The 20,375-nt window shown below is 35.7% G+C and overlaps 3 protein-coding genes across 3 annotated transcripts in view; 1 reads left to right on the top strand and 2 right to left on the bottom strand.

Moving 5' to 3' along the window:
* The window catches only part of LOC134844391 (protein suppressor of white apricot-like), a 35,320-nt gene extending 18,079 nt beyond the window's left edge, over window positions 1-17,241 (bottom strand). The window contains exons 1-4 of the mRNA XM_063861049.1: window positions 16,265-17,241; window positions 7,559-7,706; window positions 7,172-7,295; window positions 433-638 (exon numbers count right to left, since the gene is read on the bottom strand). Coding sequence (XP_063717119.1) covers window positions 433-638; window positions 7,172-7,295; window positions 7,559-7,706; window positions 16,265-16,407 — 621 coding nt within the window. The 5' untranslated portion in view covers window positions 16,408-17,241. The remainder of the gene's footprint in view (window positions 1-432; window positions 639-7,171; window positions 7,296-7,558; window positions 7,707-16,264) is intronic.
* LOC134843552 (cilia- and flagella-associated protein 65-like) overlaps window positions 1-20,375 on the top strand; it is a 340,046-nt gene that overhangs the window by 173,235 nt on the left and 146,436 nt on the right. The gene's annotated exons all lie outside the window — the stretch shown is intronic.
* LOC134844550 (probable U3 small nucleolar RNA-associated protein 11) lies at window positions 17,741-18,583 on the bottom strand. Its single transcript, XM_063861276.1, has one exon. The coding sequence runs from the start codon at window positions 18,574-18,576 to the stop codon at window positions 17,815-17,817; it is 762 nt and encodes a 253-aa protein (XP_063717346.1). The 5' UTR covers window positions 18,577-18,583; the 3' UTR covers window positions 17,741-17,814.

Raw genomic sequence — 20,375 nt, 5'->3', positions numbered from 1 at the left:
AAAACACGAAATAATTCAGCATGCATAAAACCGTTATGCGCTAAACCGTTGCAAAAAAATCGCTTAAACATGGCAAGATACGTGTCACACGCATTTAAATACAGTAAAATCGATGAAAGAACGTACCAGATAATAAAATTGGCCGTTCAAAAAACCGGAAAATGAACCGAGGGAAAATAGGACAAAACCTCAATCCCGGAAAGCAAAAATTAATACCTGAAGCGACCTTCACCTAATTACTACCTAAATAATATTAGTTTTCTTTAAATGTTCAAGAAAGTGAGCATGACAGCGGTAAAAATTGCAATTTCCACTCAATTGGCCATTCTGTGAACTACGCTATTCACGGAAAACGTCTGGTAACGGATTGCAGCCTTTCTGATTGCCAGCGTAAAACCTTTATTTTTGAATGATTCCAGTCTGTCTTCTTACCAGATGCATATCGTGTGGTATGATGAGTCCCCTTGGGATCACATATGGTTGTCTATCCTCTGAAGACTCCCCTTCCGTCTCCTCACTTGGTTCACTGCTCTCTTGCTCCTGTTCCGCCTGGGGCGCATACTTCTGCTCCTCCCTCGAGATATGACTCACGCTCACCCCATTTACGTGCTCGTCCAGGTTGATGGTGTCTGGGTACTCTGAATCATAATTGGATAAATTTTAGAGCCAATAATACTAATAAATTTTAAGAGATAAATGAAACAATATCAAAAATTTTTGTTCCGGCCACAAAGAGGAGAGAAACTAATCATTCTGATATGCTTTTCAACAGAATACTAAGCAACAAAAGACACACCGAACAAGATCGAGTAATATGTCATACTGACGCCCTATTGGTAGTTATTCGGGCTCTATTAAAGAATTCTTCAAGAAAATTGTTTCGGCGAGAAAAACAGTCAAGAAAGTTTGATTTGGATTCCCTTGACCCACAAATCAATGCGACTAAAGCAAATCACTTTACTTTGGTCCTTCATTAAACTATTATTCAAAACTATTATTGTTCATTATGCCTAAGGCAAACCTTGTCCAGCCTACTACAACTTCCCTCTCACAATAAAAACATAGCCAACAAACAAATGAATACAGATGCGAAGCAGCAAAAAGGCAAAAAAGAGCTATTGAAATATTAACGGTCTTTTTCTGCTTGCAAAGAGAGAGACAAAACTTAGCACGCAAAATTATTAATGACTTCATATAATGCAACTCGTATCAAAAACCAAAAATTGAAATGTTTTCAGTAAAATAATTAAAGAATTTGAAACAAACAATTATAGAATTAAAGTTTTTTGAAGGGAATGTGCAAAATTAAACGTCAAAAACTGCTTCTTTCAGTTAAAAAAATCATTTCATAGATTAAAATATGCTTAACGATCTCTACTCACTCGCTTTAATCGCTCAAAGTTAGACGGAAAAATGGTCAAACAATAAGCTCTAAAACAAATAATACCAGAGATTGATGATTTGAACGACTGATCTCAAGAATAAGATTTAGCTGCCTTAACCGTTTATCCACGAGTGTTGATTGATATCTAAGGTACCTGCTAATTGTAGAGTCTATTCCATTTATACTATTTCGGAAACTTACAGTTATTTAGCAAAGCACAGTTCTTTTAGCAACTAGGCTCTAATTTGGGTCTAGAACTTTCACATAACACCATATTAAGGCCGAAACCGGTCTGGCTGTGGTATACTTGTATCTAGTGGTCAAATGTGATCTCGTCCTCACACAACCATTGCCGTCCTCACTGAAAGGGAGTCTTCAGAGGATAGACAAGGATAAGTGATCCCAAAGGGACTCATCATACCTCCGCTATGGATCTGGTAAGAAGCAAGGGAGCAGTGAACCTAATGGGGAGATCGAAGCTGAGTCTTCAGAGGATAGACAAGGATAAGTGATCCCAAAGGGACTCATCATACCTCACGATATGGAATTGGTAAGAACCAAGGGAGCAGTGAACCTAAGGGGGAAATGGAAGTTGAGTCTTCAGAGGATAGACAAGGATAAGTGATCCCAAAGGGACTCATCATACCTCCGCTATGGATCTGGTAAGAAGCAAGGGAGCAGTGAACCTAATGAGGAGATCGAAGCTGAGTCTTCAGAGGATAGACAAGGATAAGTGATCCCAAAGGGACTCATCATACCTCCGCTATGGATCTGGTAAGAAGCAAGGGAGCAGTGAACCTAATGAGGAGATCGAAGCTGAGTCTTCAGAGGATAGACAAGGATAAGTGATCCCAAAGGGACTCATCATACCTCCGCTATGGATCTGGTAAGAAGCAAGGGAGCAGTGAACCTAATGAGGAGATCGAAGCTGAGTCTTCAGACGATAGACAAAGATAAGTGATCCCAAAGGGACTCATCATACCTCCGCTATGGATCTGGTAAGAAGCAAGGGAGCAGTGAACCTAATGAGGAGATCGAAGCTGAGTCTTCAGAGGATAGACAAGGATAAGTGATCCCAAAGGGACTCATCATACCTCCGCTATGGATCTGGTAAGAAGCAAGGGAGCAGTGAACCTAATGAGGAGATCGAAGCTGAGTCTTCAGAGGATAGACAAGGATAAGTGATCCCAAAGGGACTCATCATACCTCCGCTATGGATCTGGTAAGAAGCAAGGGAGCAGTGAACCTAATGAGGAGATCGAAGCTGAGTCTTCAGAGGATAGACAAGGATAAGTGATCCCAAAGGGACTCATCATACCTCCGCTATGGATCTGGTAAGAAGCAAGGGAGCAGTGAACCTAATGAGGAGATCGAAGCTGAGTCTTCAGAGGATAGACAAGGATAAGTGATCCCAAAGGGACTCATCATACCTCACGATATGGAATTGGTAAGAACCAAGGGAGCAGTGAACCTAAGGGGGAAATGGAAGTTGAGTCTTCAGAAGATAAACAACCATAAGTGATCCCAAAGGGACTCATTATACCTCAAGATATGCATCTGGTAAGAAGCAAGGGAGCACTGAAACTAATGGGGAGATGGAAGGGAAGTCTTCATAATATAGACAACTTAAGTGATCCCAAAGTGACTCATCATACTTCACGATATGCAAGTGGCAAGAAGCACGGCGGCTGTTGCTATCCGGTAATAGAAATTTTCCCGTAAATAACTTGGTTCACAGTGCGTGAAACACCAGCAGAACTGCGCGTGCTTCAATAAGCATGTACAACGTAGGCTATTTAAAATCACGAAACCAAAATTGTGCGCGGAAACTCTGCATATTGCTTAAATAAAGCGCAGAAAGAATTTTGCACAAAACTTATAAATATACCAGTTACATAGGGAACAAGGACTGGTAATATATCATAAGCCTTGCTTTTTTAAAAAAAGAAATATGATAGTAAACACGAAAATCGAAACATAAAAAAAACTAAGTGTTTTTTCCTAAGTTCTTAAACAATTTTTTCAAATAATTAAATTGAAAACTGTTTAGTTTAGGTTTTTCATTACCTTTCAATGATATCAAAGAATTCTTCTGATTTATATTCATTTATTACAGCGACAAAGCGGAGCTAGCAAGCGTTAAAAACCAGAATATAGTTTTTTCGCGAAAGAAACTTGCGCATTGCAGGTTCGAGACTTGCTAAAAGCACAAGAAAAATCCTTGATGTGGCAACTAAGCCATAAACAGACGTCCAAAAATTCAATTTTCATTTTCTTACATAATGATGAAAACAAAGTCCCAACTGGAATCGAACCCTTGCCTTAGGGTGCACATGGACCACGTTACATCAAGCTTTAAAGGGAATCAGCCTGGAAGCTAAAGTTCAATAATAAAGCAAGTTCAATTTCTTCAGATTAGTTTAAAAAATTCAGGAAGAAAGTCTATTTCCCTATTACAAAACACTTGGTCTAGCAAGTTTGATAAAATCTGGAAACTGAAATATTTGAGCCATTAAAAATGTTAGGTATGGTTCTCTAAAATTGTACAAACTACTCAACTTCGAGAAAAAGATGAAATTACAGTCTCCAGCTAGACTCGGAGGCCTTGCCATTACAAAACACCGGCGCAACCTCTACACTAATTTTCAAGAAACCTTCTTTGGGGTTTGTTTTGAAGCACGTAACAAAAACCGCGAGCAAATTCTGCAGGCAAAAATTTCTAAGGGAAAAAAACCTGGTACCTAAATAAAAGACGAAAGTGTTACACAGAAGCAAACCATAGCTTGACACCACTTGCAATGCAACTCGGAAACAAAAAATGGGGCAGATGACAGTATATCGGAGACATATACATTAAAAAGCTGTATCTTCAAAACTCGTTTCGTTGAATTTAAGGTGCATATTCCGAGAAACACAATTGACTCGTTAGAAAAAAAAATTTAACGCTTGCCTTGAATTTCCATTCAAAAAACTTACCGAGCGTCATCTTAGCCGACAAAAGTTGGGTGTACGATCATTATATCAAAAAGAAAAACAACAAAACATTTAGAGCTCTTGGGATTTGCTGCTCAAAGATTTACTCCCTGCAAAAGCACATGAAAATCTAAAAAAAAATAAAATCTAAAATCTAAACCGATATCCCATTTGTCGAAGCCACTTAAGATTTATAAACCTTTCGAGTAAGAAAACGTAAAAAAAGGAAATTATACAAAATCAGAGGTCACTAAAGTTCAAATCACAGGAACGAATCAACAAGTCTTTCAACTCAAGCAAAACTTGCATCAACCAGGAGAAAATTGCATAACTAAAAGGATTAAAACATCAGGAAAATAAGACGACAGATTTGAAGACTACCAAACTCAGCGAAAGAAATCTACCAAAAAACATTTTCGGTAGCGATAAAATTATTTTGCAACTGATAGCGGTTACAAAAAAAATTACTGATTGCCATTTCATCTACTCTGTGAACTGTAATAAAAAGTCTAGTACACAGAACAGCGAACTTGTCGAAGATAGTTTGGGGCAAAAAATACTAAACGAACGCGATGAAACGAGTCTGGAAAATGTTAAGGTTCAGTAAAAATCAAGTTCATTTTCTTACAGATTTGTAAGAAAGGTTGTTAACGGGAAAAAGTCCAGTTCCCTGATGAAAAGACAAAAAATACTGAAAGAAAACTTCATATTATTCTTGGATCTAAATTACTTTGAGGGTTTACACTTTTGAAGCTTACCTTCGAAAACTTTTCGGGTGTGATTACAAACAAATAGGCGCTAACAGTTCAAAAACGGGGCGAAAAAAAAAGACGTCCCAAAAATGTTTCTCTGGAAAGTCATAAGCTAAGTCCATATAAATCAATTTTAACAAAAAAACAAACTTATGCACAGATGCGAAGCTGCGCTTCGCACAGCTTGCGATATAACCACTACAGAGTTAAAACGACATAATCCTCAAGAAGTAGCAAAAACAACTTCGAGCGATGAAACTGAAGGAGCAAGAAAAACAAAAACTTTTAAAAAACAAAAAAATTGCAATTTTTACAAAACTCAATTAGGTAAAACAGTAGAAGGATTCGGGCTACACTGACTCCATGCATTTATTTCTCATAATCGATAGATGGAAATGCTCGCAAAAAAATTTTGGTGAAAACATCGAGATCCAAAAATTCCTTCATGTACTCAAAATTTGATCTGCTCAAATTCTTGCATCCAAACTACCTGCATATCCGACAGGACCAAAAGGATATAAACACAAACATTTGCTATAAGCTAGGATCAAAATCAAAGAGAAAATTTTTATTAAATACAAAAGAATGAAGGCTTAATTTTCGAACAGTTTCCACAAAAGAACTTGCAGAAAATTGGAAAAAAACTCTTATTAAATTAACCAAATTCCAACAAAAAATGAACTTGATACGCAACGCTAAAAGAGCAGAATCATAACAAAAAAGATAACCAGAAAACACCACAAGCATAAAACTCGTACGACAATCGCCACATATCTTCCTTTTGAAAACAGTCAAGAAAAATTGCAAAAAAAAATTTACGAATTATTTTCGAACAACTTTTGATATTAAAGCAATACACTACCGCCTTGAATCGATTTTAAATGAAATTGCTCAAACCTGATTCCAAAACAAATATCTAAAAGTAATTCCACGCATTTTTAGGTAAAAAATACGAATCAGAAACAATGCATCCGAAAAACTTAACATTTAATGCAAAATTTTTTAAGAAAAATTTCTTTTCTAAATAAGTTATGGCGTGTAGAAAAAAAGCGAACCATGAAATGTTTCTACCCTCTTGAAAATTAGGGAAAAAGGTACTCAAAAATCAACAGAAATAAAAACACTCGGCCACTACGCCGACAAAAGTTATATCTAAAATTTTTTTCAGCTGGAGACCCAGTAGCTCTAGATCAGATGCCTAACTTTCGTCATTTAACGTGGTAATCTTCCGAACAAACTTATCTACGGAAAAAAAGTCTTGTACTCGATTGCAACACCCTTGCTTATCGCAAGGGCAACAAGCAAGTTGAAACACGTGCAAAAATTTCACGTGCGAAATTTTGTGAACCTTGTGAAATTCTTTACGGGAAAAAAACCTAGTAACCGGTTGAAACACCCTGGTTTTATCGCATGTGTAGAAAACAATGGGGAAAAAGGAGCCAACAACAATGCGAACAAACAATGGAAAAATACTAGGAACAAAATTTACTACTGAAAAAAAAATTTTCTCAAACAAGAACTCTCACAAAAATCATAGATCTCAACCATAATAGATTGCAATGATTCACTCCGTGCTGAATTGTCTCGTTAGGAACTCGATTTCATAATGGTTGAATTTGAAAATCATTTAATTTTTCCTGAAAACTTTAAGCCATACTCATTGGCTCTGTTGTCACCTTAAATCAATTTCGAATGAATTTGCCCAAATCCTACTGTGATGTAGCTACATTTTTTGTTATTAGATGGGGATGTAATAGGAAAAAGAATTTAATCTCTTGAAATAAATCAAAGGCCAAAATTGAATCAAAACCAAAAAAAAATTGAGAGCGAATAAGTTTCCAGATTTTTTCCTACAGAAAACCAAACGAACCAAACTTGCACCAATCATTGTGATTTCTATGCTATTTGCAATGCAATCAGCCATTCTTGTTTACCAAAAGGATGCAAAAAAAGAATATGTCAATACTTCATGAAAAAAACCAGTGAAAAAAGAAACAAAAATTGACTGCAATCTACATTAATTTATTAGACTAAATCTTATTCAAAGTAGATGCTTAAGTACCGTCTTCAGTGGGTTCCATGGGGTCGTACTCTTTGGTTTCGTACTCGTGACCTATGGCGTGGAAGCCCTCCTGCAAGGCCTCCTGGTATCGCTTCCACTCTTCCTCTTCTCTCTCTTTCTCAGCCTGAATGGACAAATATTATTCATTGCAGAACAAAAACTCACAGCAATTTTTTCAAACCAGCACGGAGGTATCTATTTACCATGTTAGTCTCAAAATAATTGCGCGTTTTACCTTCATTTACACTTCGACTGACATTCAATTGCGTGTATATCATTTTCAATTAACTTTATTTAAAAATTTAAGAAATTGTGGGTTTATGAAGTTTCTCGGTCTAAAGTAAATTAAAAACCTAAGAACGAGTGCACAGAGCATTATTGACTGACCTGTAGATCCTTGTTTAGAGCCAAATATCTCTCCTCATCGCACAGTTTCTCCATCGTCATTTCATCTGCCGAAATCGAGCGCCGATCATGAGGCACAAAGTCGGCGTCAAAGTCCCGCTGGTCTAGAAGAAGACCCCGCACGTCAAACCTACAACAGATTTTGTCATGTAAGCATTGGGTCTCTGTCAGAAGGCCAGTTGTTGGAGATCCACCATGATCCGAACCATATCTCTTGAGGGTACCGCAACATTACCCATCCCAAAAAAAAAGATAACAAAAAATGCATGTAAGTCTTGTCTTAATGATACAGAAAAATTCATCGCTATGTCGCAAATTAAAGCTAAGTACCTCACTTTTTTCATTGCTTAGTAGTTCTGTGAAGAAAAAAATCCATATCGAATACCACATTTCATAAAAAATGGTCGTTTGGCTGGTGGTTCGTATGCATTGTTAATTAAATAATTGAAGTTCTTTCTGCTTTATCTTCTTTTGGGGGATGGGGAGGGTAGGATGACGAAATGTCGTTCATCAAATGCTATCTAATTTTGCTTCATCAACTTTAGGTATTATTAACTTCTTCTCGACTTCTCAGGGGTTATGACTAAGTTTATCCTGATGTTAGTGCTAGTTTTTCATGTGCTGCTGGGAAATAAACATGATTTATGCAAGTCTTTGTCGGTCCATTCACAAGTTTCCGTTTTCTGCGAGCTTGAATTACAAATCAGTGGTATTTTTCAACCAGTCAGGGCCTTTTTAATGGTTTTACTGCAACTAGACTTTGTTACAACTAAAAAAACGTAAGAGAGGGGCGAAGCTGAGCTTCGCACCACTTGCGTGCGATTTAACAAATATAAAAAACCTAAGAAGTCAAAAAAGATGAAAAAAGTTAAAAACTAAATCAACCACAATATAACTTTTCGACTGTCTCACTAGAAACTCAATCTAGGCAAACATGTCAAACAATTTAATATTAAATTAGCAACCGAACAGAACTAATGAATAGGAAACCAAGCCGACAATCTTTGAGCAGACACAAGTTGAGCCGAAAATTGAGTTTATAAAAAATCTGTGAAGTTTAAAGTCCCACCTGAAAATACAATGAACAACAATTGGACTTGCAACTGAAACAAAACTTGCTTACAGTGCAAGCAAAATCCGGGACGTGGCAAATTGGCCGACAAAACTTCAGCAGACAAACGAAAGTCCGATAATTCAATTTTTACACTTAAAAAACTTCAATTGCATACATACTAAAAAAACAAGGTCAAACCGAAACATCAGTTCCCGATTACCAGATATTTGCTCCCGCCCATGTGAAAATAAATCAAAAATCACAAACAAATCTAAAACCAAAAAAACCGCGTTATTAAAGTAGGCGATTTTCTATTTTGCATGAGGCGAAAACTTTTTAAATCAAACTCGTGATTGCGAGAATTATTGCAATTCGAAGACATTTTTACCATTTTGTTTTCAAAACTCGTGAAAAGTAACCAAACTGTACTATTACCATTTTAAAATTTCAAACCGTTTTACGGTGACGTTTTTTTTAAATTAAAAACGAGTTGCCGACTAAATTAGTAGCAACAATCTAACAAATTCAAAAGGTTGAACCAAATGAAGTATTTTGAATTAATGAAAAACATTTATTTCTATGAGAGGACTGTTTTCAATGGCCACTGTATGATGCCATGCACTGCACATTAGATAATAAATTTGAGCGTCCTCTTTTATTTTTTGATCTAAGTAAGCAATTGATGAATATTAATACCAATCATTGGAACATTTGATGGAGCTAAAATTCAACCGAACAGCAAGCAACTGAATTAATTATTTCGATCATGCACTAATATGCCAGATCGACTAGCGATATTCCAGAAGCTAAAGAGCCGAAACCAGTAACCTTCAAACCAAGATAAGTCTTAACCACTCTAGACAGATCTAAAGTTATGAACACAAATTGATTGCAATTGACAGCCAGTAGCGCTAAATAACATTCACACAGCTCGTAATATTTACAGTCAGAGAATCAACTCGATGTGAGAAAACTGGATCATAAGGTAAAAATTTTATTTCGGAGGGAAATCTGAAAAAAAAAACAAGTTCCATTCTCGAAGCTAGAAGTCGATCACGTTTTTTGTGAGCTTCTCACTTTTGCTGTTCGATAGCGGTATTTGCCTTCCTTTTAAAAAAGGAATCAAAATTGAACTGAAAAGACAGAGACGAAGCTGAGCTTAGCACCACTTGTGATACAACACTGACATAAAATTAAAGCCGGAAAAAAAGAAAATTTCTGAAAAAAAAGCTAAGTCATATAAACTTTCATGTCTCGATAGAAGTTAATTCAAGGCAAACATGCCAGACACTTGAATTTTAAATAACAAAAAGCACGAATTGAAACAAAGCCCACAATCTTTGAGCAATTCCTACCTTAAACAACAATAAACAACACTAAGAACAACTATAATGTTAAAAAAAAACTTTTTCCAAAAAACAATTCTACAATATGGCAACTAAGACGACAAAACATAAGCAGACGATCACCAGCCAACAATTTTTTTCGATACGTACTATTTCGCGTTCGAAAAAAAAACAGGTCCTGTCAGATTCAAAACCAGGACCTTTGCCGTCCCAGGCGCATTCGTTACCTCCAGACCATGAAAGCCGAAGATGCAAAGAAATTTGAAATCATTATGAACCGAACCTAAATGTACCATTTCTAATTTTGACTGATCTGTGAAGGAAAATTATTTACAGGAAATCTGTATATCTGTATCACGCCACCCGCCGGTAACGGTATATTACAGCCACATGCAACATATCAACCTTCTTTCAATTTACTCTACATCTTACATACCCACCCCATGGCTAGAGCAATATCTTCCAATTTCAATCTGCAAAAAAATTTCTATAAGAGTGAAATTATTGAATCAAATTTTGTGGAGTAAATTTTCGTTTGAAAACCAGCCAGTCAGTCTTTTATCGGAAACAATATAACATGAAACTGCTATAAAACATCGTTTCGCACAAGAAAAAATATGCCGATTAACAAATATTATAAATTTTTATCAATTCCCCAGTCAGAGATGAAGGAAGATCCTGCAAATCTTTGCGCATACAAAAAACAGTTTATAATTAGGCTGCTAACAAACAAGTTTATTTTCAACAAAAACTTTTGACAAAATTATGACCCACACGCATCCTGCACTTTCAAATTCAGCTAAAAAATAAAAGGCAGTAAGACTCAGTTCAGCCAAAACAAAAATCACAAATGTTTTTTTAAAACAACGAAAAAAATTTCATCTTTGATATCCTTTCGGACATAATTTTGAAACTTTGTACATCAAACATCTCTATTTAAGAGGCTGTCTAAAGCTTGCAACAAGTGGCGCAATTTATCGATGAACACTTCGCAGAACAAAACTTCTCAATAAAAGCGCTTTGACTATTTAATTGACATATGCAAAATTGACACTATATGTGAACTACGTCAAAAGAGATATTAAGGCCAGCATACATTTTTCTGGAAACAAATGAGAAAGAAAAAACAAAACGAAACCTTCAATTTGATCCTACGCCCCTGTTGAAAATGGAACACAGGAAAACGTACAATAACGCATTATTTTTAACACAGGCTAAACAGAGCTTGGCAACAATTCGGATACGACGAAAACATTGCGGTACAAGAGAGTGAATAGAAAAGACGGAAGTCGAATTTTTTTGAGAAATTCTTTAAAAATTCAACGACCGGCCAAACAAAGGCAAAAAAAATTCTGGCAACTAAGGCACAAAAATTCTGGTTGACCTCCTGTTGAGCGGAACACAAACTGCCGTCATAAAAAAACTTGCACCTCAAAATAGCAAAAACTGTTCTCAAAACCATACCCTTAAGGGTTTCTATTGAATTAAAGTATTTGCCGCTTATGAAGGGGAGAACCTACATTCCGCTCTTTTAATTGAACTCAATATCAGATTTGGCTAGTTTTCAAAAGTGGAAACATTTCCAAAAAAAAAACGAAAAAAATTGGAAAATAGAACTTTCCCAAACTATACCTGCTTGTCCACAAAATTAGGGTGTAACCGTTTATGCAGGGAAGATCTCTACACTATGTTCTTTCAATTGATCATAAACATCCAAGTTGACAAGTCCTTGGTTACAAAAACAAAAGACACTTCAAACAAAGAGGCGAAGCTGAGCTCCGCACCACTTGCGATAGAAAAATAAATGACTATTATTAAAATCAAACTGAAAAAAAAAGAAAAAAACAACGTACAATAGTTTTTGTCATTAAAAATTGCAACAAAAGCTTAAAATATATTTCAAAAATACCTGTACCATTGAAAGGTATACAAGCAGCTTTCGGATGGATAGACATTCGGCTTTCAGATGGAAAGCCGAATACACAAAAAACCTTCAAGCGGAATTAAACCGACAAAATTAAGCTGATGAAAAAAATCTAACTTAGCCGAAAAATCACAGTTTGCAATAAAAACACACATGCCTCGACTAAAATAGAATTTTCTAACTTTACGCCAGATTCACTGAATGATTGACTGAAATTAAAATCATAAAAACCAAGCAGTAAAAAAGCCGAAAGTACCTGAGCAGAAACCCTTCAAGACAAAAAATTCAAGCTAAAAAAAAATTTTCAAACCCCTTTGCCCACAGAAAACACAGACGCAAATTCAAAAAACTCGGTCCTCAAACTACCCAAAAGGAGGCTACTAAGTATATATTAAGAAAAAAAATAAACCGAAAAAAAATTAACAAATCGAGTTGGTAAAATTACAACCAATGTAAAAATCAAACTTCGATTCGGCCGGATTTTTAGAATGAAAAAACATGGAAACAACAACAAAGAAAATTGTTTACAGCAAAATAAACTATTCGTAGATGTGGAAACTAAGCTGACTAATTAAACAAACAAATATTAGGCCGTCAACTTATTTGAAACAGAAACTTTCAGTTTCAAAAAAAAGGTACTGGTTAGATTCGAACCCAGGAACTTTCCCGTCCCATGCGTTTTCGTTACATGCAGGCTAAGAGTGCAAAAGACACTACGAAACTTGACTTCATTATGAACCAAGGTACCAACAGGAGTCCAGATGAGTCCTGCCAAAGTTATTTACGGTTAAAAGTCTAGTACTCGATTGCAATAGCCTTGCTTATCGCAAGAGTAAAAGCGATCAAAATCTCAAAAACTTGAATTTTTTAAAAATCAATATAGTCCTTCTACACAAATTATGGCGTAGCTGCTTTTACAGGGAAGTTTTCTACAGACTGTTGTTTCGATTGGCCCTCTCATCGCGTAGCCACTAATAGAAGGAAGAGTCCCATAACCAGTTTTTTTCGATAGAACTCTATATCTCAGATTTGGCGGGGAAGTTTCAAGAAAGATGAAAAAATAATGTAAGTGTCCATCCCTAAATTTAATTTACGGCTGTGATTAATTATTTGACCCAACCAAATTACTTCAAGGCCCTATTTGGTATTTACGACCACGGACTATATTTTCTGTGAGACAACAAGAAGATGTGAACGAGGGGACTAGCAAACATCATTACGAAAGAAACAGGAAGTAAACATTTGAACTCAAATAACAATGTACGAAAAAGGCATGATGGTGAAAAACATAGTGGCCGATCGTTACTGATAACTTTAAATAAATTTGATGAGTGTAAGCAATAACATATACTCTTGATTTATAAAAACTGTAAAATCACTCGAGAGATATCCGCGAGAGTGGCCAGCTTGACTCGAAATTAAAGTCTCTGCCTAACCTTCTTTCTCTGTCTTTTGAGCCTTCAAGAGGAATACCTCCCTGCGAACTGAACGACATCCGATATATCTCTCGGGCATAGAAATTTCCTCGTCATTTGGAAAACGACTAAATAACAAACTTAGTAAAACTTAGAGCAACCATCAGAGGCCTCATAGTAATTTATTGAGATACGACAGTAAGTTTCAGAAAGCGGACTTTTCCAAGGACATGACAAATGCAAAATTATGACGAGTCCCAGCTCCACAAAAATGTTTGTATTATGTTCCTTCGACTGAACCCCAATCTCAGAGTTCGCAGGGCAATTTTTGACACAGAGGAGAAACAAAGCTTGGCATCATTTGCACACAGAGGCGAAGCTGTGCTTCGCAAATACTAGCGAGAACAAGAACAAAAAGCAGCTCTATCAAGTGAAATAAGAAAAAGTAGAAATAAGCCTCAAATTAGCAATAACTCGGCTACGTGTAGGATTCGAAACAACGCCCTCCTGCATTCAAGAGATTTTGAGTCTCACACACTATCCACTCAGCCACACAAGCTTAACAACCGACAAATGTTACCCACAAAAAATCAGCTACATACGCAAATAAATAGCCAATGCTATTCAGCAAAAGTGGCACCAAATACAAATAGACTCAATTTCTGAAATCGAGCTTTTATTATTGTTATGTTGTTTGAAACAAATCACTTTTTTCGGTTCATTTGATGAAATAAAAATGCATTAACTCTGTTAACGTATTACTACTCGAAGGTCAAAGCAAATGCTACGAAAAAGCTGTAAGGTTGCCCCAAAGTGGCAATAATATTAGCGACTTAGGTTGGAAAAAAGAAGGTTCGTACTAATACACTCACTTGAATGTAAATACAAAAATGAATGAATATGATTACCAGCAAATGAAAAGACACATCGAGAATGAAAAAAACTTCGAAAATCTTTTCAGTCGAAAAATTTATAAAAATGGCAAAAAAGTGCAAAAATTCCTGCTATACTTAAAGATAATTCACAACGAGCTTTCAAAAAGCTTAGAATAAACCGAAACTTTCTGCGGGACCTAATCCGACAAAGATTAGCAGACACGAAAATCTAAAATAATCGAAACTTTTCAGTTTCCAGAAAAAAAACAGGTCCCGACTGGAATTGAACTTCTGCGATTTGTCTTCTCAAGCATGGGTATTACCAATGCAATAAAATGCACAGAACAAGTTAACAGAACAAATCACTGAAGTTAGAAACAAAACAACTACTAATTTTAATAAATAGCATGAAAAAAATAGGCAAAATCTCTAAACTCTTAGAACAATTACTTGCCAGCACAGAAATTCACTGAAAACTTTTTAAATTTGATTTAAAAATGCTCAAATTTTAAGCAAACTAAGTCGAAAAAAATCAGATAAACAGAAGATCGAAAAAAATTTTTTTTGACGCGCTTACAAAAAAAAACAACGCCAACTAACAGTTGCAAAAGAGTTATGAATGCAAGGAAACTGAAAAAAATGACTTGTTTTCAAGAGCCTTCAGTTTGTGAATTTCGAAGAAAGAAGAGATGGCCTTAGAACTCTTTGAATTTGTAGAACAATTTTTGATGGTCACCTTTTAAATAAAATTAACCCAGTTTGAGAAAACTGGATCAATACGTAAAACTTTCATTTCGCTGGGAGTTTGATAATCAATTTCCATTTGTCGAAGTCAGAACTCGATGACGTTTTTTGTGACTTTACACTTTTTCTGGATAGTGGAGTTTGCCTTCCTTTTAACAATGAAAATGCACACAACTTGAAAAGAAATCACAAGTCAAAGCGCGAAAAATCAAAATTGAGCGTGAACAAATTTAAGACTTTCCTGAAAAAAAAACCAGCAAGACCTGGCTCTTTTCCAGTTTCCCCCCCCCCTTTGTTAAATTACAAAAAGAGATGTTCAAAAATTGTTCACACGGCAATTTTCATGTTAGAAATGTTGTGAAAATTTGTTCAGCTGTTCACGCTGACATGTTTTAATGCAGTTTATAACATTAAAAATTATTTTAAAAAGACTTTCATGTAATGAATTTCAGAAAAAATGCAAAGGGGGAACTGGAAAAGAGCCCAAGACCTATATAAGTGTACTCACTATGTTCATAACTCTCAAACAAGTCCTGGATGAATCTAAACCATTGACCTTTGTCTGTACACAGAGGCGGAGCTTCGCAATCACTTGAGAAAACACGACAAAAAGCAGCTCTAGAAAGTGCTATTATAAAAATCAGAAACAATCCTCGAATTAGCAAAAACTCGTCCACCTCTAAGATTCGAACCTCCGACCTAGAGAATAAGAGTCTAACACACTAACCACTAACCCACGGAATCTTATTCACAACTACTACCACTCAGTCAAACATAAAGCAGAGAACAGATGCTATGCAACTTCCAATGCTACAGTGAAACTTCCAAATAAGTGAACTCTTTTAATGAACACTTTTATTTGCGAGTTAGCTTAGAAAATAACGCATTCAAAAAGAAGGATCGCAAGTGTAATAAGCAAGTGCGTTCTTCGCCACATGCGCGAACTGACGTCTGATTTCATATGAACCACGGGTAAAATGATTTACGTGATTCTGTTAAACTAGTTGCTAACCCGAAAAAAGGTCTATTTTCAGGTATGATAACGCTTGCTAATCGCAACCGTTGAAAAAACTTCAGGGAAAAAACTTGATTTAAAAAGATTTCGAAGGTCAAATATTTGAACTGCAAAATAAAGGTATTTGCTCTTACTAGCGTTAAAACTGCTATTCGAAAACCAGTTTCTTTTTCCCCGCTGTTCTATCTTGAAGTAATGTTATAACTTTGCAAAATATGTGGTGATACGGTATTTTCATGTACATTTAAAAATCAAATTATTTGCTCACAAATGTCCCCGTCGTCTAATTCTCCTCTGGTTTTTTCTATTTTTTACCTGTCTATCATCAGACTTTTCATTCCATTCCAGGGCACCAGATGCTGTTTGGAATCGATCCAGAGTGCCTTCTCGTCGTCTCGAAACAATTTGCTCCCGTAGCCAAACACTAACATATCGTCGGTGTTTTTACTCTCCTCCATTTCTACACACGTAAGTAGTATCGCTAGTGAACAATTGACTTTCAAATTATCTGGCCAGAGAGTAAACCACTTTTTCTCGGTGTGGATTTTCGCGAATTTGTATGAGCTTTTCAAGGGCTAGTTGATCGTTCACGGAACAACACGCCAGGTTTCGTATTGCCCTATTCGTGTGCCAGCGCCAACTTTCGTGTCTTCGATTTGGTAGGAAAATGGAGGTCTTCGATAATTTGAGAAAAATTGGGTCCACCAAGGTCGTAATTTGTCAATTGATTTTAGAATCCAAGAAGATTTGCGGACAAATCGCCGCATGCGCAGCCTGTAAAGGATCCTAAATTTTAAAATTCATATTTTCGATCGATGGCTGAAAAAATTACCTAAACCACAACCCTGCATCATTTCTAAGAAACTTCTAAGAGTGTCCTGTTTCCAGCTGCGTTTTTTCGATATTTATGTTTTTCCCGATAGCAAATTTCCTAAATTTTCCCTGATAATTTTTTTCAAATAACGACCAACACTCCCTGTTGTTTAGAAAAAAGCTGTAAAAGATTGTTTATTAAATCAGATTTATATAGTTACTTTCTTCAAATTGAAACTTTATTATTTAACACAATTCATTTTTCGAATTCGGTTATACAATCGGAGTGTCACAAATATAGATCGAAAGTTTCCTGATCTAAACTTCAATAGTAATCGTTTGCTTTCAATGCCTGGTGCTCTCTCTCATATTCGTCACATCAAGAAAGAAACATCCCTCCAGAGCCTGACTGATCAAAAGCAAAAACCTTGTAGAGCTGCTGATATAATCAGGTTTATTGTAGGCTTTTCTGATTTTGATGTTCATTTTGTAGTTAAATAGACCCCCGTTACGATCATGGCAAGCCCTAAAATCTTTCTGACATTAAACAGGTTCTCTGAGTTGAAGAAGTAAGCAAAAATTGCAGTGAACACAAATGTCAATGCATTCACGGTAGGTATTACGACAGATAACTTTGATTCTTCTGAGGGTGCAATCAACCAGTAATAAAACAACAAGCTGCCACATTGGTTGACCGCAAATGGCATCAAATAACTAGCTCCGCAAAACAGTTGCAAGACCTCTAGCAAAATTCGAAGCATACAATTTCCAGGGTAGCTTTCTTTCTTTTGCAAAGTTAAGGCAGCTCCGCGTTTCATCAAAGGATTTGTAACACCCCAAACCAAAGCAACCGTCATCATTGGCAAAATATCGCTCATTTTACATCTGGAATTTAAAAGAAAACTTTTTCAATTTTTCATCAAAGCAATTACTTTAGAAACTCCCAATACATTTGTGAGAGGAACAGTGAATGAAGCAAGTTTGAAAAAGAATGAATTAACAAACAAATGGCATATTATGATCAAAATACTGAAAAAAAAACAATCAAGGGGTCACTTCCGTCTTTTATAGCTCCATTTGTACACTGCAGCAGTGTTCTCGGTTTCAGGTGCCAACTTTGCTATGGGCTTATTGTATCTATCGCATAGATTCTTCTTCTGTTGCATCTTAGATTCCATGACAGCCAACTTTTGACGTCTGGCTAATCGTCCCTGTAACTCTTGGTATTTTTTCATTTTCTCGGAAACGTTTGAGTTTCTCGGTTTCTCAAACTCAAACTTTTTCAATTGTGTCAATTTAGGTCTATTGTATTTCCGTCCGACAAGCTCCTCAGCTGTGTTGAAATAAGAAGCCGCATCAAAATTACTGAGCTGTTCTTCGTCATCCACAAAAACTATATGCTTGCTGTGACTAGCAATTTCTTCTGGATCCTCATTCAGAAAATGCAACTGATTTTTCAATCTGTCAATTTTTCTAGACTCCGTTGTCAGTTTACCAACAACATAATTATGACTCTGAGACTTTTCAATTAAATCTTGTTCAGGGGTACTGGCGTCTTCAGATATATGTTTTATGTGCACTCCGTTTTTCAATTTAGTGCTAATCATTTTATGATAAAACTCATCCGGATTTTTATTCGCAGCATGCTGTTGCAATCGTTTTAACTTGTCGGACTTACTATGGTAATCAGCAGATCGCTTCTTGTAATCGACCTTCTTTTGCAAACGGCCTAAATGCTTTCTGGCATCGGGTTGCGATCGTTCTCGATAAGAACCTCTTCCCATATTCTTCTGGGCTTTCGCGAAGGAAGACATTATTTCTGGAAAGTTTTCCGTTAACATTTCCAATTAACCATTAAAGTGTTTGAATTTCTGGCTATGCGGTCGGGTCGAACTTTGTATTGGTCTTAAAAAAAATAATTTTTCATGCAAAATTAGTGACCACAACAAGAAATTCGTAGGAACTCGAGTTATATCATAGTTCAACCCTTTCAGTCGTAATTCGATCTGCAATTCGAAAACATTCAGAGCCTTTTTTCGTGTCCCAAATTTATTCTCTTTTATAAATCAGAAGCTCAAAAATTAACTTGGTAACAAGGAAGGCCGGTTCCTGTGCAAGTAGAACAGAATGTTCCGACGATATTCTTAAAAAAACTGCGTCATTTTTTTAAATTTCAATATTTTTTGTGCGTGATGTGCTAAAATTCCGAACTTCATAGTAAAATAGGCATAATGGAAAACTAATTTTCGATAAAAAAAATTCAAAAAAACTTAATTCAATTTTTTTGCAGAACTTAATTTGAATTTTTGAAGTTTTTTTTTATTTCCAAGATGGCGCTTTAAAAACGTTTCTGCTAGATTTTCCAGGGCTTGAAAAAATCATGACTTATTTACTAGTAATCTGCGATGACAATCCTTCTTGAGTAAGCCTGCTCGTTAACTTTACTCCCTCTAAAATAGACGAAAACTCAAACTAGTTCCAAATAGTTTTTCTCGACACGGAAAAAAATCGAATCGCGACTGAAAGGGCTGCAATATATTATATCACTCATTCTAGTCCAATGATTAATTCTTCCTGATTTTGCGTGGAAAAACAACTAGAACACCCGAATACAAAGTTGCTCCCCATTTTCAAGAATCAGAACCATTAAAACTTTTAAGAAACAATGCATAATTTCATAAATTGGGGAAGCAAAGTGAAACATGAAGGAAAATAAAAAATCAGATTAATCACAATGTCAGAAATTATAATGCTAACTAAGTTACTTCCCTAGTCCATCATTCCACTCAGTCAAAAAAAAACATTTGGAATTTCATAAATTAGGGAGAAGTAAATTTTAAGTTAACTTCGAAAAAAATAATGCAGAATACAAGTCGAGAATTAAATGATCATTCAAAACCATCTACCGAGCGCCATCAAGGCCGAACACATTTGGATAAACGACAATTGAGCCGAAAAAAAAATTCTTTTCATTGAAAACTACTGAGCAAAAAAAAACAACCTGCTTTCTTTTTACGCAAACGTTCTTCCTGAAACTTACAATAGTATAATAATTTTTTCGAACGAATACAGCATAAACTGACCCCAGTTGAACTTATCATGACAACTGAGCCTTAAAAACAAATGTCAATCACCTATCAAGCGTCAATAAAAGCGAAACCTGTGAAGCCGAAAACACAATTGTTGTCATGATAAGTTTCAAGAAATTAACGAAGCTTTTATGAACCATCCATACTAAAACATAAAATCCTATACGAAACTATTTAGCTCTTGAAATTAAGCCAAATAAAATGGCTTAAGCAAAATAACATAAAAACAGTAAATTTAAAAAAAAAAACGAAAACAAAAAACGAAAAAAAAAATACAATTAGACCTTACCAGACTAAAAAAAGACGTTTAAAAAACGGAAAATGACCCGACAGAAACTAGAACGAAAGCCACAAAACCAAAAAAAATTGAGAAAAATGTTTAGAAAACTTATAACAACCTGAAACAGTATTTACCTATAAACTACTTGAATTATAGTAGTTTTATTTGAATTTCATCAATTTGAGCATACCAGAAGTGATAATTACCATACTAAAATGACCAATCTGTGAAAAAGGTTATTTAC

This window comes from Symsagittifera roscoffensis, chromosome 4 (genome assembly GCF_963678635.1).
Source record: "Symsagittifera roscoffensis chromosome 4, txSymRosc1.1, whole genome shotgun sequence".
Taxonomy (NCBI): domain Eukaryota; kingdom Metazoa; phylum Xenacoelomorpha; order Acoela; family Convolutidae; genus Symsagittifera; species Symsagittifera roscoffensis.
This window is presented reverse-complemented; position numbering and strand designations above follow the sequence as displayed.